The sequence below is a fragment of the Ambystoma mexicanum genome, chromosome 9 (assembly GCF_040938575.1).
Source record: "Ambystoma mexicanum isolate Mex_15411 chromosome 9, UKY_AmexF1_1, whole genome shotgun sequence".
NCBI lineage: Eukaryota > Metazoa > Chordata > Amphibia > Caudata > Ambystomatidae > Ambystoma > Ambystoma mexicanum.
Window position 1 is genome coordinate 800254417 of NC_090931.1, and position 14815 is coordinate 800269231.

A 14815-nucleotide genomic window follows, 5' to 3' on the forward strand; every position below is an offset into this window, starting at 1 on the left:
CTTCAGGGTCACGTGACCGCTAATCGGTTCACGTGACCCATGGTTGCTGTGTGCCAGCATCCTGGGGTGCCCGCGGAACCTGAGGGTACCCCCGCGTTCCAGTAGGCGCCATAGCAGGCTCCAGGACCCACGAGGATGGACGCGCCAGGAGCGCCAACATGGGCGGGGCCTCGTTGCGGGCCGAGTGGAGAGGAGCCTCGAGCACCCAGACCCGGACCGCATAACAGGTAAGGAGGCAAGGGCTTGGGAGGAGGTGGGGGCTGGGGCTTTTTGGGAGTTTGTGACATAAATGAACAGAAAGAGAACAAATATTATTAATTCTCATTAGAAAATTATTGCATGGCTGCTTATTAAGGTGGCTTTGTGTGCATCTGTGAGGTGCCTTGTGATGGCTTTCCTTTTATTCCAATCCGATTTTGGCTAGAACTTGGGTGCCTTTTGGAGGGTTTAGTGAGTATATTGCAATTGTTTTTTGGGCTAGTTTCTGATTTTCAGAGAGATGTATTTGTCGTTTCCCTTTGACTTCCAACCTTTTTTTGTGTTGGTATGCTTGTAGAGTGCCCTTTGTTTGTTTCTGGCTTTTTTTCTTCCCCCACCCAGCCCTTTAGCAATTGGCTGAGGCAGTCAGGTGTCCTTTTTTGAACTAGCCCAATCCCAGCTGGCACCCTAACCGCCCGAGCCCTGACTGGCCTGTGTAACCCTTTTGACAAGAACCCCAGGGCAGCCCCTGCCTGGGAAGCACACGGCTAAGGGCCCCAAGGCAAAGGGCAGCTCCTGAAGAAGCAGCGCCATTCCGTGTTTGTCGTATTTGTCTGGGAAGCCTGCCACCGTCAATCAGCAGCAGCTGATAAGGTAAGTGTGGTGTAGGCGGGGAGTACAGCCATCACTGTACTACATCACCACACCACCACGCGTATTACCTATTATATACCCATTATAAATCTAGCCTGTATAGGTATTCATATTTTGCATTTGTCCTAATTGTGTGGAGTAGCCTCACCCCGCGTATAACCTATCTATGTTGGTCATCCATATTTCACACTTACCCTATTTTGTGTAAAACCTCACCTCTCCTATTAACTCATATAATATGCCTACATGCAGTTAACCCAATTGTGCCAGCTAGCCAAATTCTGCTGTTAGCCTAATTGTGTCATGTAGCCACACTCTTCATTTAGCATTTGCAAGGACTACCTAAACATCTCACATAGATAGAATTGTGAAGATTAGCCACACCTCACACTTAGATTGTGAAGTTTAACCATGCAGCACATTTAGATAGATCTGTGAAGATTTGCCATGCAGCACTTTTAGATATATTTGTGAAGATTACCAATGCGTCAAACTGAGCTAGATTGTTATGTGATTTTGTTTATAAAGCGCCAAAGCCTTAGGGCATCCAGGTGCTGAACAGAAAGACAGAACTATGAGGCACATTCCCGACATCTCAGTTTTCTTTACATAAACAGCCTAGTCTTCAGCAATTTTCTAAAGGCAAGATGATTTTCTTCCTTCCGAAGGGATTCTGGCAACTCATTCCAGGCCTGTGCTACCCGAACCAGGAGATAACGGCTATTTCCCCAGGCTCTTCTAAAATCGATTTACTCTGAGGAGACCTGCCTGGGCTGAGCGAAGGTTCCTAGTAGGTTGATGGATTACTACCTTCTCTTTGAGATATTGGGGGGCAGTCCCAAATATGCACTTGTGTGCTATGGTTAGCAACTTGAAAAGGACCCTAGCTGCCACTGGTAGCTGATGCAGCTCTCTCCGGGCAGTTCATAATGGTTCTCTTCGCGACATATGGTAAACTATGCGCACTGCTTCATTTTGTATTTTCTGCAGTTTTTGTACAGCATCGTTACTGGCACCTCACAACAGGCAGTTACAGTAATCCAAGCGCAGTAACATAATAGCCCATGCCTATTTTGCACGGTTATCCTTTGTGACCATGGGGCCAACCGATTTCAGTATTCTAAGGTAATAATTGGTGTTCCTTACAATAGGGTCCACATGGGCATCTGAATTCATGTTAGCCTCCATATAAGTACCCAGAGTCTTCACTTTAGTAGTCACTAAAATCCGGCTGCCCTCAATCAGGAAACTGGAGAAGACCCAGCCCAAGCTCTCCCTAGCCTGCTTGGACCCATAGATCATCAACTCAGTTTTCCCGGCGTTTTAGCACAGCCAATTTGTGGACATCTAATTTTTAGTAACTAGATAGATATTATTCAATCTCTCCTGATCCTCTGCATAATTCCCACTAATTTCCATCGATAGCTGAAAATCATCAGCATAATTAGAAAAAGAAAAAATTGTGAAGTTTAGACATGCAGCACTTTTAGAAACATTTGTTGAAGATTAGCCATGCAGTACATTTAGATAGAATTGTGTAGATTAGCCACACAGAAGAATTTAGAGAGTAGCCAATGTACTAACCACCCCACTCCTGCTTCCCCAAAACACCACCAAACACTATACGTGCCCACTGGGCTAGCCAACCTATACACTAACCCACACCCAAAACAAGTAACACATGTTTACAACAACAAACCTGGACACTGGTCCTTACCCTTGCAGATACGACAAGTCAGTGCACACAACCTGAAATGCCATCCAATCTACACATACAACAAACAGACACACTCCTACATAACAGACAGTCACATAGAAACAACCCAGTCAGTAGACCATACCCGTACAGATACAATAAGCTAGTGAATGCAACCAACCACCCACATGCCAACACACACAGACACTACGTTCTCTTGGTTCTGGACCTATTCTATCACTCTTCCCTCACTAACCAACTCCGTCCTCTTTTTTACAGAGCCACGTGAGTGCCTTTAGACTGCCCTTGGGTGGTAGCAGTGCATGTATAAATCAACATAACATAACACTGGGCCCTTAAATTTGAAGTTAGACAGACATAGAAGTAAATAACCTTTTGGCTGAAGACTCAGACGGGGAAGCAGCCTATGCGGTTTTGAGGTGTGTGTCAGCCTGCCATGCTGTCAGTTGTATTTTAATTCTGTGATATGCTACTTGGAGCTGGGATTCGCAACTCTTTGTCAGATAAGGGCTTCCCAATAGGCTGCAATTAGTGGAAAATGGGGCATGGTGGCAAGTTCCCATTCAGGGACTCTTTCATGTGCAAAATTCCAACTCTTGATGCAAAGTGCTAACGTCATGGCTGTAAAATGGCTCATGTGCATTTTAAAGTAAGGTCCAGACAAAAGGTCTCACCAGCTATTGGGGTTCATTAGTCGAAGAAAAGGTAAACTGTTTGGAGCTCATTTTGATCAGGGGTGTAACGTTAATAGATGGCGTAAAAGCTTTGCATAAGGCTAATACGTCTTGCATCAACGTCATGCCCCATTTTCATCCATTTGTATCTGCCATACAAATGCCCCAGCATTTGCACCGGCATGCATTTTCATGCTAATGCACTGGGGATCCCTATGGAGCTTTCCGGTTTTATGCGCTAGCATACACCAGGCGGACTTCACAGGGAACCATTGTATATGCTGCCTGCCATGGATGGCAGGTTAGTGTTTACACATTTGCACGGTGGAGTGCAAGTGTGCAGTGCAAATGGCAGCATACACCTGTCATCTATAGGTTAATCTATAGCTTGTTAAAATCTGAACTGCTTGAACGTTACTGGACCCAATTTGGTCAGAACCAGCTCTGCTTTTCAAGGTCAAAATATGTATGGTATATGATTTAGTGAAATGCCATTTCAGCCTTACGTATTTTTTATGCAGATTTTTTTTTATAACGAAAGGTACATTAACATGACACATACATGACTGTGCATGGTTATGGGAGGCATTATCGTGGCATGCTTAGGCTGCATTTAGCATAGGATGGCAGCACCTGCAGAAGCAGGGCTTCCACCTTACCCCTTGGCAGCAAAAAAGCATTGGCTTTGCCAATGCTTGTTCATTGGTGCTGATAACATAGGTAGAGCGTCGTTTCTTTAAAATAGATTTTTTTTTTTTATAAAGATAGCATTTGCTTTGCCAAATGCATACAAGTGAAAAAACGCTGGCAATTGATGCGGTCAATGCCTCTTGTCAGTAGTCCTTGGTGATGGAAATGACAACCTTCATTAAGTTTGGCTATTACTTGGTGCTGCAGAACCACCTATAATCCGAAACGATTGCATTGGAGTACAGGGAAGAAGGAGGGATTGTAGGGAGGGACACACAGTTTATGGGCGTTGTTTGATAATGTTCACAGTCACTGACTGCTCATTGCCCTGCAAATTCCTTTGACCAGTACCTTCCTCTACCTGCTCAAATAACACATGCGTGAGATCCCTTCCAGCTAGCTCTATCGCGCAGTAACACAAACGTCGTGCTGCATAGAGCCTGCTAGTTATTTCTGAGCAGTCTTATGAACGTTAATGGTTACTGTAAATGAGATCCTAGTGGAATAAAAATACCTTAACCAAGTGAGCCCTCAGTCACTTGATTTATAGGAAATAAGTGTGTCTTCACTTTTGTTCCTTTCATTGATGTCCTGTTAAAAACAAGCACCCACAAAACCAACAGTTTAGGCATATGTATAGGTGTTACATAGGCATTTGTCAGACACTGACATCATATACACAGATAAACATTTTTCCAGCTGTTTCCTCGCAAATGCCTGACCCACGCCTGCCCAAAGCCAAAACTGTTGGCTTTTGCCCATCCTTGCTACAGCCATTACCGCCAACTGAATACCAGTTATGCAGCTCTAGGGGTAGAAGCGATTCTTTGCTTTTACAACACGGTGTCCTTTGGCATATGGATATCGTGTTGCCAGGGAAGCACATTAACATAACACCAAAGCGCACGTGCTCAGATGCGCCAGCCCACGCAGGGAGCGCTAGAGGCGCAGCTCACATAGCGGGCCACCCCTCTGGCTGCCCCCTGCGTGGACTCGCCTCCTCTAAGGAGGACGCAGTCAGGGTGCCCTCGGGGGTCCAGCCGGAAACGGCCTTCACCCCCGGGGGCTTAATAGCCAGGGCTGAGAGAGCAAGTCCTCTCATCCAGCCCTGGCAGCAGCGACATCCACCCTCCCACCTAAGCTGCTGAGAACTGCGACAGGTAAAGTGAGGATCAGGGGTTGGTCCATCGGGAAAGGTAAAAGGATTTGGATTGCTTTTGAAAGAGGAACGATGTGTCTTGAATTTTAGTGTGTAATAAGGTGTGGTGGCAGGGAAAGAAGGTCTTTTTAACAAATTGTTTTTCAGAGATGGTGGTGACAATCTTTACTGTACTAACTAATGTTTCTGTCGCAGGTGGAGTTATGAAGGCGGTCCTAGAGAAGGAGGCACGCTGCGGTCTGGTCTGTGAGCTACAACCACTGGCTGCTTCAGGCAGGATGGGGTGACACGGGCGCTGATTCCACTAGGGATGGTTGGGACTCCTCAACAACCGATGCAGTGGCCTTATTCGCTCCATACTCTCTGGAGGAATGACTGAACTGGCAGTGGATTCCAGGGCGGGCCGTTCTCGCAAGAACGGAATGGTGTCAGATGGCTCACAGGTTTTTGGACATGGGACTTTTGTAAGGTGGGATTGGCGGAGCCACCCAGCTAAGGACCATAGTTGGTGCCAGGCAGTCATAAGACCTGAGCAGGGATGGGGTGACGCCCTCATAAGATGACTCCAAATTATGCGACCATATGTTTTTTCCAATAAAATGTTAAATGCATTTCCAACTTTCAGAACATCTCTGACTCTATCATTGGGGTAAGCAAGCGGGAGATGTTATGTATGTTAGCAATACGATGCAGGGGTTAGCCCCGCTATGTGTATCCCACAGGCAATTCTATAGCTAATCCGTTTCAAAATAAACTACCGATTTACAGCGCAGGTACTGTGTACGAGATCCTCAGTAGTAGTTGCTCTTTAAATGCACAAACGTTCCCTTCCACCTGAGAAATCCCAGCGAATGGCCTAGATGACCTTCCCTGGACAATTGCGTCCATGTTAGGAGGGTGCTATTACTAATAGGCTATTAGGGCATACCGGACTCTAAACAATGTTTCCATTCCGAAACACATAATTCAGGATGACAATGAGCGATTTTAATTGTGCCGGAATGTTCAGCTGAGGAACGTGCGGGTGAGCGATGCTGTACTGTCACCCAGCGAACGCCCGGCCTGCGCCCCTGAACGCCGCCGCCTTCCCTTCTACAGGAGGCTCGGCTTGGCTCTTCCCGCATCATTGATTGCTCCGGTGGTGGGTGGAGTGTGCTGAAAGGCGGGACTTGCAATAGGCGTGCAGAGGGAGTGTGGGCAGTGCACGTACAGCGGATTTTAACCTTTGCTCCCTGAAGGCAGGTTTATTACTCTAAGCAATTCGACTGCGAAGGACAGACTGAGTTCAGCAGCCATGGCCGCCTCCGACCTGCAGAAACTGAGGATGTCGGCGGCAGGGCGGGCGATGGCGGTGCTCACCAGCGGGGGAGACGCTCAAGGTATGAAGTAGGGCCAGTGGACGCGGGCTTTTGTGTACTGTTGCAGCTTCCTGGCACGCGCATATCTATAATCTAAAGCCTCCAGGACAGTTACACGCCCAGCCGACCTCTCGGAGCATCCTCGGGATGTAGCTTGCAGCTGGAACGGTGTGACGGGCACGGGGGCTGAACTGCGAGCGAAGGATGCCCGAGAACAGATGTGCACACTAACTAACCCACCCGGAGGCTGTCCTTCTTTTGTTTCACACGAGTTGTTTACAGCATCCCCTTAAAGTGCAAGTAGCAGCCATGTTGGAATGGGAAGTGAGACTACCTTAGTTCACTTTTTTGTTTTAATTGCATTTTAGATTTTTAAAAACTTCTCTTTTCTTTAGTACTTGGCGTGCCTTACTTTATTGTATTTAATACAATGCTTGTGTCTGTAGAGTGCAGGGCCTGTGGAAGGATTTTTGACACCCTAGTCGAAAGTTAATTTTACTTACCCACTACCAACCACTGGGGCCCATACTATACAATCCCCCTCACCTCAGATGTACCCTCACCCCTTCACAGGCATGTCTTGTCCACCACGTCGGCTACAAAATATAGTAGCGAAAAATCTATCCGTGCATCTCATGTGGAAGTTGGGTTTGTCGTGTGCTGTCTACTCGCTCCTGTTTACCCAGTGGTAGATCATGCTTACTATGGCTGGTTTTAGCTCTTGCTCGTCCAACCCTGCTTTTGGGAAAGACTTCTGACTTCAGTCAAGTCTGGATAAGGCCATTTGTTTTCCATATCTACACCTAGTTCGAATCCAAATCGTCTTATCTCTTGATCCAGCTTTTTTGCTTCTGTTTTCCCAAAACCCTTCTCTTTTTCATTGAGCCCGCTTGCAGCATCATGTGGCACAGCGTTTCCTCCGTCGGCCCCTTTTAGTTTTGATGTGTCGTAAGTGGAGGTATCAGTTACAAACTAGCCCCCTCCTTAATAATGCAAACTGACAATGAAGTGCAAGGATACCCAATCAGTTTCTCTTCCTCCTCTGACTTTATCCCCTCCTACTTTAAGCATTTATCTGTCCATTTTCTTGCGCCCACCCCCCTCCTACAACCCAATGTTCATTGGGGTTTTAAACACTTTTATAATCTCACAAAAAGCAAGGTTTGATACATTCTATTGGACTAACTGGAAACATTATGCAGCAGTAAAAATGCATATGCTTCCAAAGTCCTATAGACATCTTCTTCAGATGGTGCACATGGAAATGCACAATTCAACGTTTAAACTTCATTGGGTGAAGGAATAGTATGTGTGATATCTAGGCCTGGGATGGCTACCTTGTCTGCAGGGCCATACAACTTGTAGTAGGAAACACATCCATAGGCAATCTTTAACGATGCTGAAATATGCATTTTAAGAAAGCAAATCTCATTTGCACGTACTGTTATGTTCCTGATATTGGGCACAGGCAATTTTAAATTGGGTCCCAGTAAGTAAAACAAACATATTTGTGCTTTTAGCAACATATTGAAGCGATCGCTTTAGAAGCCACTGTTTTCCGTGGATACTGTTGCGTGTTTTCTGCTGCCGTTTTATGGTGCTAAGGCGGCCATCCCAGGCTTTCATTCAATGCATGCTAGTCCTTCACCCAATAAAGTTTAAACGGGGAATTCTCCCTTTTCCCAATATTGGAATAACTGTGTGGGAGGGGGAGCAGGAGGGGGTGCTTCTTTGCTGCTCCTTAACGTCTGCACCTTCAGATAGTTTGAGGAACCAGAAAAATGTAATAAAAAATGCCATATGTACACCATTCATAACAGGGAAAACGCACGTAAGCACAAACTATTCTTGCAAAAAAAATATTTTCAAAATGGTCACTGGCTCTTTTATGGATCGCTAAAGTTTAAGTCTAGCCTTCTTCAGGACCAGTGGGATTTAACTGGACAAAGTTTACTGCGGTGTCTTATTAGAAGAAAAGGTTTTTTGTCAACAAAGTCGTTATTGACCCCTAAAGTTAAGTGTGCAACTTGTTAAATTGGGGCATCTGCATTTATTCCATAGATGAATCTACCTGATAATAAGAGATGGTGCTGAGACATTCCTACACCGCCATGGGACACCAAATCCGTCCACCGTTTAACAACACAACTTGATACCTGTCTGCTCCACTTCTTCCTTTATCTCTGATCTCGATTTTGCTTCCCATCTATTCGAAAATCACTAATTAGTGGGACACTCTGTCCACCATTCTATCTTCTCCTCCTAAACACTTCAAACTACCCATGCTCTCTTTTTTACCTACTTCATACCCCACCAAATTCTTGTCTATGCTATGCAAATCCTTTTGTGCACTCTTTAACCCACAATTAATTGACTTCATTGCCATAATTACAGGCTCAGACGATTATTCTTGATGAATACAACCAGTGATAATCTGAGGGTGACCAGCTTTACAGGTTAACTGTTGTGATGGTGGTAATGGCAGGCAATTTACTGATATACCTCCAGCTGCATTTCAGTGAATTTGTGTTAGGTAAGAATTGGAGTAGTCACACTATGTGAGACTACACAACACTTATCATCTGCTTGGTGTTACGTAACCCACCTTTTGGTATAGGTCTGTACTACACACGTTGGTAGTGTGACTGATCAGCAGCCAGGCCTATCTCAAGAGGGGTAATTGTGAGCAGTAGAGCTGTAGCAATGAAATTCATATTTACAAGTAACCCTTATACTCAAGGTTTCTGTTATAAATAGTTATTTATTTAACATCAATTTTTAAATGAGCATTCTTTAAAAGGGGCAATTTATGTAGCAATCAAATATACTTTTCATGATCAGTACAAGTTAATGGATACTCTTTGGATGTGCTGTTTTACACAATTCCTACACCCGTAGGTCACATAATTCACAAGGACAGTAATGGCATTTAAATATCACTAGTTATACTTTGCAGATTCTGAGGTTGCAGAAAGGAAAGTTTAAAGGAAAGAAAAAGGTTAAACAGGTTTTCAGGACATGTGAGTATACATAAATCTTCCAATGAAGTCTAGACAAGCCTTTCCCAGCAATAAGTCTAAAACAAGTTACCACCTCGAGGGACAGAAATAGTCTAGCAGAGTCTGCAGGGAGCCAGGACAGCCACAAACAATTGGAGCACAGTCTATGGAGATGAGGCACATCTTAGATAATAAGTCTTGCACAAAGTTATAGTTTTATAGTTTGTATTGTCACAAGCTGTGAAGCCTGTGAAAAGCAGAGTTGGAACCAACTCTAAAAAGTAAGCCAATGCAAGTCTCAACTGAGAAGAGCACAGCTAATGAGACAACGAGAAGTACCCCAAGTCCTAACAGTACCTTTTGGTTTGAAGAAGAGTGGTCCAGCTGGATTCTGTCCTGTTGTAGCGGTGCCGACCCCGGGTTACTAAGCCTCAGTCGCGGGGACAAGAGTGATGATGTCTGGAGGGCTCCTGCTGCAGCAGTTTGGTGGTTGTCAGCAGCTACGGGCTCTTTTCGGTTCAGCAGCACTTTGCGGTTTCAGTGCTCGGTAGACAGCATCACTGTGGATCCCGGATACCGGTTGGGCTTCCTTCACTCCTTGGGTCCTGCACTCTGGTGAGGGGACTCAAGCTTGGGTCTTCCTGCTTCTGGAGGGTCCTTAGGAGATTCCTGGAACTTCTGGCTGGATTTCAGACGTTGCACTTGACTAGGGATTACTCGACCCCTGCACTCGGTTCATGCAGCAGCAAAGTTCAGCCAGTCGGGAAGATGGTCCAGTGGACTTCGTCTCGGGGTTAGTTGGTGCCACTAACACAACGGAAGGGAAGAAGTTGTCCCTTCCGTCGATTTTTAGGAAAAAGGGGTTCCTGCACAGCAGCAGGGCTTCACTGGGCAATTCAGGAGGATGCAGCAAGCTTCGTTTATGGTTTCTTTCTCGGGTGTTCTCCCAGTGGTCGACTCTGCCTCTAGTCCCAAAACCCTTGCCTTTTAAAGACGGTTTCCCCCATTCATGCACAGCAAGCCAATCACTGCTGGTTGCATTCGTTGAGACAGGACAGGGGAGTTTCGGGAACCTCCCTCACATCCTGCCTTTGCAGACACACTGGAACCAGAAGCGGGCTTCAGGGGTGTGGCCCGCCAAAGACAAAACAAACCAAGGGCTCAAACCTGGCTCAATGCGCAGAGTAAAACCCAAAAAAAGACCTCACAAATGGAAAATGGCGAAAAAAGAAGGCTGTGTCCATTTTGACAAAATGGTCACTCATGGGTGCTATACTGCAGCTGAGCCTACGGTAGAAAAGCACAATGATAGGAACATGAAACCACTGCCACCAGCCATTTAAAGTAGTGAGAGTAATATAACACTTTTTACATGAGAGAGTAGGATAAGGGGCTACGAAGCAAACTCCCTCCTCCCCCCCCCAGCCCTCTACATAAGATGATGTGTGCTGGACCTATTAAGAGAAAAGGTAAGTAAAGTCAATTTCACTTTACCATTCCCAGGAGCAGTAGTTCACACAAGAAAATATATATTTTAACCGTATGAGAAATCTAAAGGATTTATCTGTAAAACACCACACTAAAGATGCTTGTCCCCATAGAAAAGGTAGATGCCTGTGGAGTTTGTCGCACTCCAAAAACAGTGGAAACATGAGAGAGTGAGAAAAAGGTCTCCCTCCGGGTTGAAAATTCAAGTCCTAAAGTCCAGCAAAAGAGCTGGGGGTCTCTAAGGTGGAAGGGAATTGGCACAGAAATGGTAATTCTCCCTAACAATGTGCACGCAATTTATTTTTCTTCCCGTTAGGCAGATTTGCATGCAGTACCCTCTGGGACCACCACATACAATTAGGACTACAGGTATAAGTCAAACCAACCTTTGGTATAAGTCCGTACCACAGTTTTTGGTAGCGAGCTGAGCAGCCAGGCTTATCTCAAGAGTGAATGTGAGTAGTACCAGAAGTTACACATGGGTCTTTCAATCATAGTGGTTCAAATAGACACTTACACTCAAGGTTTTCTTGGTAAAACACGTATTAATTTATTATACAATAATTTAGAAAACATTTCACTGGAAGGAATCTTATTATATACCAAAACACTTCAATACAAAACTTTTGAGACAGTTTGAGCTCCCCTGAGCTCCCCTGAAATGAGAGTCACATGGCAGTTCAGTAATTTAGAAGTGAGCAAAAGGGATAAGGTAAGTAGAATAGATCACATATACTTATTCGACAGTGCAAATAGTTTCAGTTCACCAATTGTCAATAGGCCTAAGCCAAAGTCAATGTGCTAGAGTTCAGGATAGGAAAGAGCAGTTCTGGTATAGAACGGTAAAGTCTTTGCGGTTCTCAGAAGTAGTTTAGCTGAAAAATAATCATTTGTGGAGTCACAAGCTGATTAGGCCTGCAAGTTGGGAAAGTTTCACAAACATTCACCGCAACAGTGGCGTTCTCTCAATCGGGTTGGGACAGTACCTTAGTATGAAGAAACAAATGCAGCTGAAGTCGTTGGTTCCTGGCAGTTCCTGCGGATCTCGCTGTTCCTGAGCCTCAGTTGTGGGGACAAGAGGGAGGATGTCGGGGGAATACGACACTGCACGGGATCGTCGGAAAAGCAAACCAGATGGAGTCACTTCAGTTCCAGTGGCTGTAGATTAAAGTGTACAAGCTGGTTTCCCTCTCCATGGTTAATCCTAACCAGCCTTGAGAAGGGTATTCAGGTGGTTTAAGAGTTGATTGGTCCCCCCCAACTCAAAGAAAGAAGTCATCCTTGAAGGGGCTTCTCTGTCGAGAGGAACTTGCCAATTTGGACCTGCAGCAGGGCTTCACCGGGCAAACCAACGGTCCAGGAGTTGCAGCAGCCGTCCTCTTCCAGTTTGTCTTTGGTTCCAGTGGTCGACTCTGCTTTCCAGTCCAGGAGACTCGCCTTTTTATTCAGTTTTCTCCCATTCATTCCAGCCTAGCTGTCACTCATCCAGCGGGGTGGCTGTCCTTGTCGGACAGTCAGCCAGCCAATCACAGCAGAGTGCATTTGGGTCTCCTAGGAGACTAAGCACAGGGAGTTTCGGGCTTCTCCTTCACTTCCTGCCCACCCCAGACACTCAGATGCCAGAGGCGGTCTTCAGTCCTGAAGCCCGCCAAAGGCGTACGAACAAAGCGACCAAAACTGGTTTGGTGCGCAGAGACAAACACTAGAAGGACCTTTCCAAAAAGAAATGGCAAAAAAAGATGACCGTGACCTGTTTAAACAAAGGGCCTTAAGGCGCTATCTTGAAAAACATGGTTTCCGTGATTTTTAGCTACCAGTGTTCGCGGTCGGGAAAAATCATGGTAGTTCGTTGTACCACTGCCACCAGCCTTTTCAATAGGAAAGGGTAGCATTTGACTGCTACATGAGTAGTTAGACACAGGGGATACTATGTAACCCCCCCAGCACTCCATTGTAAAATGGTGTGTGCTAGGTCTATACATTTGGAAAGACGTTCTCTGGGAAACAGTAGTTTATCCCAGATAAGGTATTTAAACAAGAGGCATCCCTCTGTCACTGCACTGAGGGTGCTGTGTAACATCCATGAAACGATGATACCTATGGAGTTATCATAAAACTCCATAATCAAAGTGTAAAACACACATCAAAACGCATGAAAATGGGGGGAAAAAGGCTCACAATCTTTCCAGGTAAAAAACATCTAGCAAAGGTGAAGGGAATTAGCACATTTATGAGAATTCTCCCTAACACTTCCATCCTCCTATTAAGAGTGGCAATGGTTTATGTACAATAGTGGATCACACCGCTACTGCACATGGGTATCTGCAGAAATAATCGAACCCAAAAATACCTAATGAGAAATGACCAAATTTATTTTGTCTAATCTGTTCGGTATTTTTTAATAATGTATAGATGTGGGGGAGGGGTAAGGGTATAGGCGAAGGTAGCGGAAAGTGGGGGGTAAGTCGTCTCCCCTCTCACCACCCCATCCCCGCAAAAAATTTGACCAAAACAAATTTGGTCATTTCTCATTAGGTATTTTTGTTCCAGTAATTTCATGGTTATCCCTGTACATGGGTTTTTAATGCACATAAAGGTCACATCTGCACCGTTTTATGAATTAAATGGCGAGGTTGGGCATCGGAGATGTCCACTTTTTCACGCCCTTGCAATGTCCTGATAGCAAGGATTTTCCCTGTACTGAAGGGAAGCGATGCATTTCCCTTTTCTATAGGTAAATACGTTTTACGTTTTCATAGAGGTTTTGTTTTACCAACACCACTTGTGGGGCCTAGGGACAAATTGGACTTTTCCCCAATACTGCAGTATTTACCATTGGCAACATTCCAAGGGTTAATGCTGAGGGGGGTATGTATTCTGCCAGGCGTCTAATGTGGTGGCCACATAATTGGCGATGTTGTGTTACCACAACGCCTGTGATGAGACCCCATGAGGAGGTGCTTTGCAGTTCGCCTCCATTCTCACCCCCTTCCCCCAAGAACCTGTGTTGGAAACTAGTGCCAAAAAGTGTATTTTAAAGTTCCTGTTGCAAGTAACATTAGTAAGAGATGAAAGGATGCAGGAAGAAGGTTTTGTTTGTTTATAATGCGCTTCATAACCAAGGGTAACAGGGCGCAGCAGATACAAGAATATGCGAGACTTGGTTACACACAAATTATACCAACGGGAATACACCACAATTATGCAAAAGTTATACAATACTTATATACATAATGTAAGCATGTGGGGGTTAATTACAAGGAGACATGTTTACATGCATGATATACAGAGGACCGAAGCAAGAGATGCAGAGTAGTGGCTGGTGGCCGGCTGGCGTGGTCATGTAGATAGCCTTACTACTAGGTTAGGAGAGTTGGTTGTTCGGCTTTTAGCCAGATAATAGTGTTGGCTTTGAATTTGTTGTAGGTTTGGTTCATTCTTAAGCTGGGAGGCAAATTGTTCCAAAGTTTGCACGCTTTCACCGGGAAACTGTTGCCTCTGATTGTGGCCCGTTTGAAGGTGGGTACGATAAGACGGTCTTTATTGGCAGATCTGGTAGGTCTGGAGGATGTCTGCTTGTGGAATCTCTCCACTAGATAGATGGGAGTGGCATTGTTAAGGGATTTATGAGTCAGAGAGAGAGTTTTCAGGAGTACTTTCTCGTGAGTTGGGAGCCAGTTATGCTGTCGACTAACCTGGCAAATGTTCTTTTCGGGACATGCCTAGGTCCGCTCTCGGGGCATTGTTTTGAAGGATTTGGATACGTTTGATAGTGGCTTTGGGTGATCCTAGGTAGTGTGTTATAGTACTCCAGACGTGAGAGGATGAGAGCTCTGGCTAAAGTAATGCAGCTGTTATCTGAGAGGAATGGTTTACCA

General features: G+C 45.3%; 1 protein-coding gene across 1 annotated transcript in view; it reads left to right on the top strand.

Moving 5' to 3' along the window:
* Window positions 1-6136: 6136 nt before the first annotated feature.
* PFKL (phosphofructokinase, liver type) overlaps window positions 6137-14815 on the top strand; it is a 697584-nt gene continuing 688905 nt past the window's right edge. Inside the window, exon 1 of the mRNA XM_069615767.1 lies at window positions 6137-6471. Within this exon, the coding sequence (XP_069471868.1) occupies window positions 6387-6471 (85 nt within the window). The 5' untranslated portion in view covers window positions 6137-6386. The remainder of the gene's footprint in view (window positions 6472-14815) is intronic.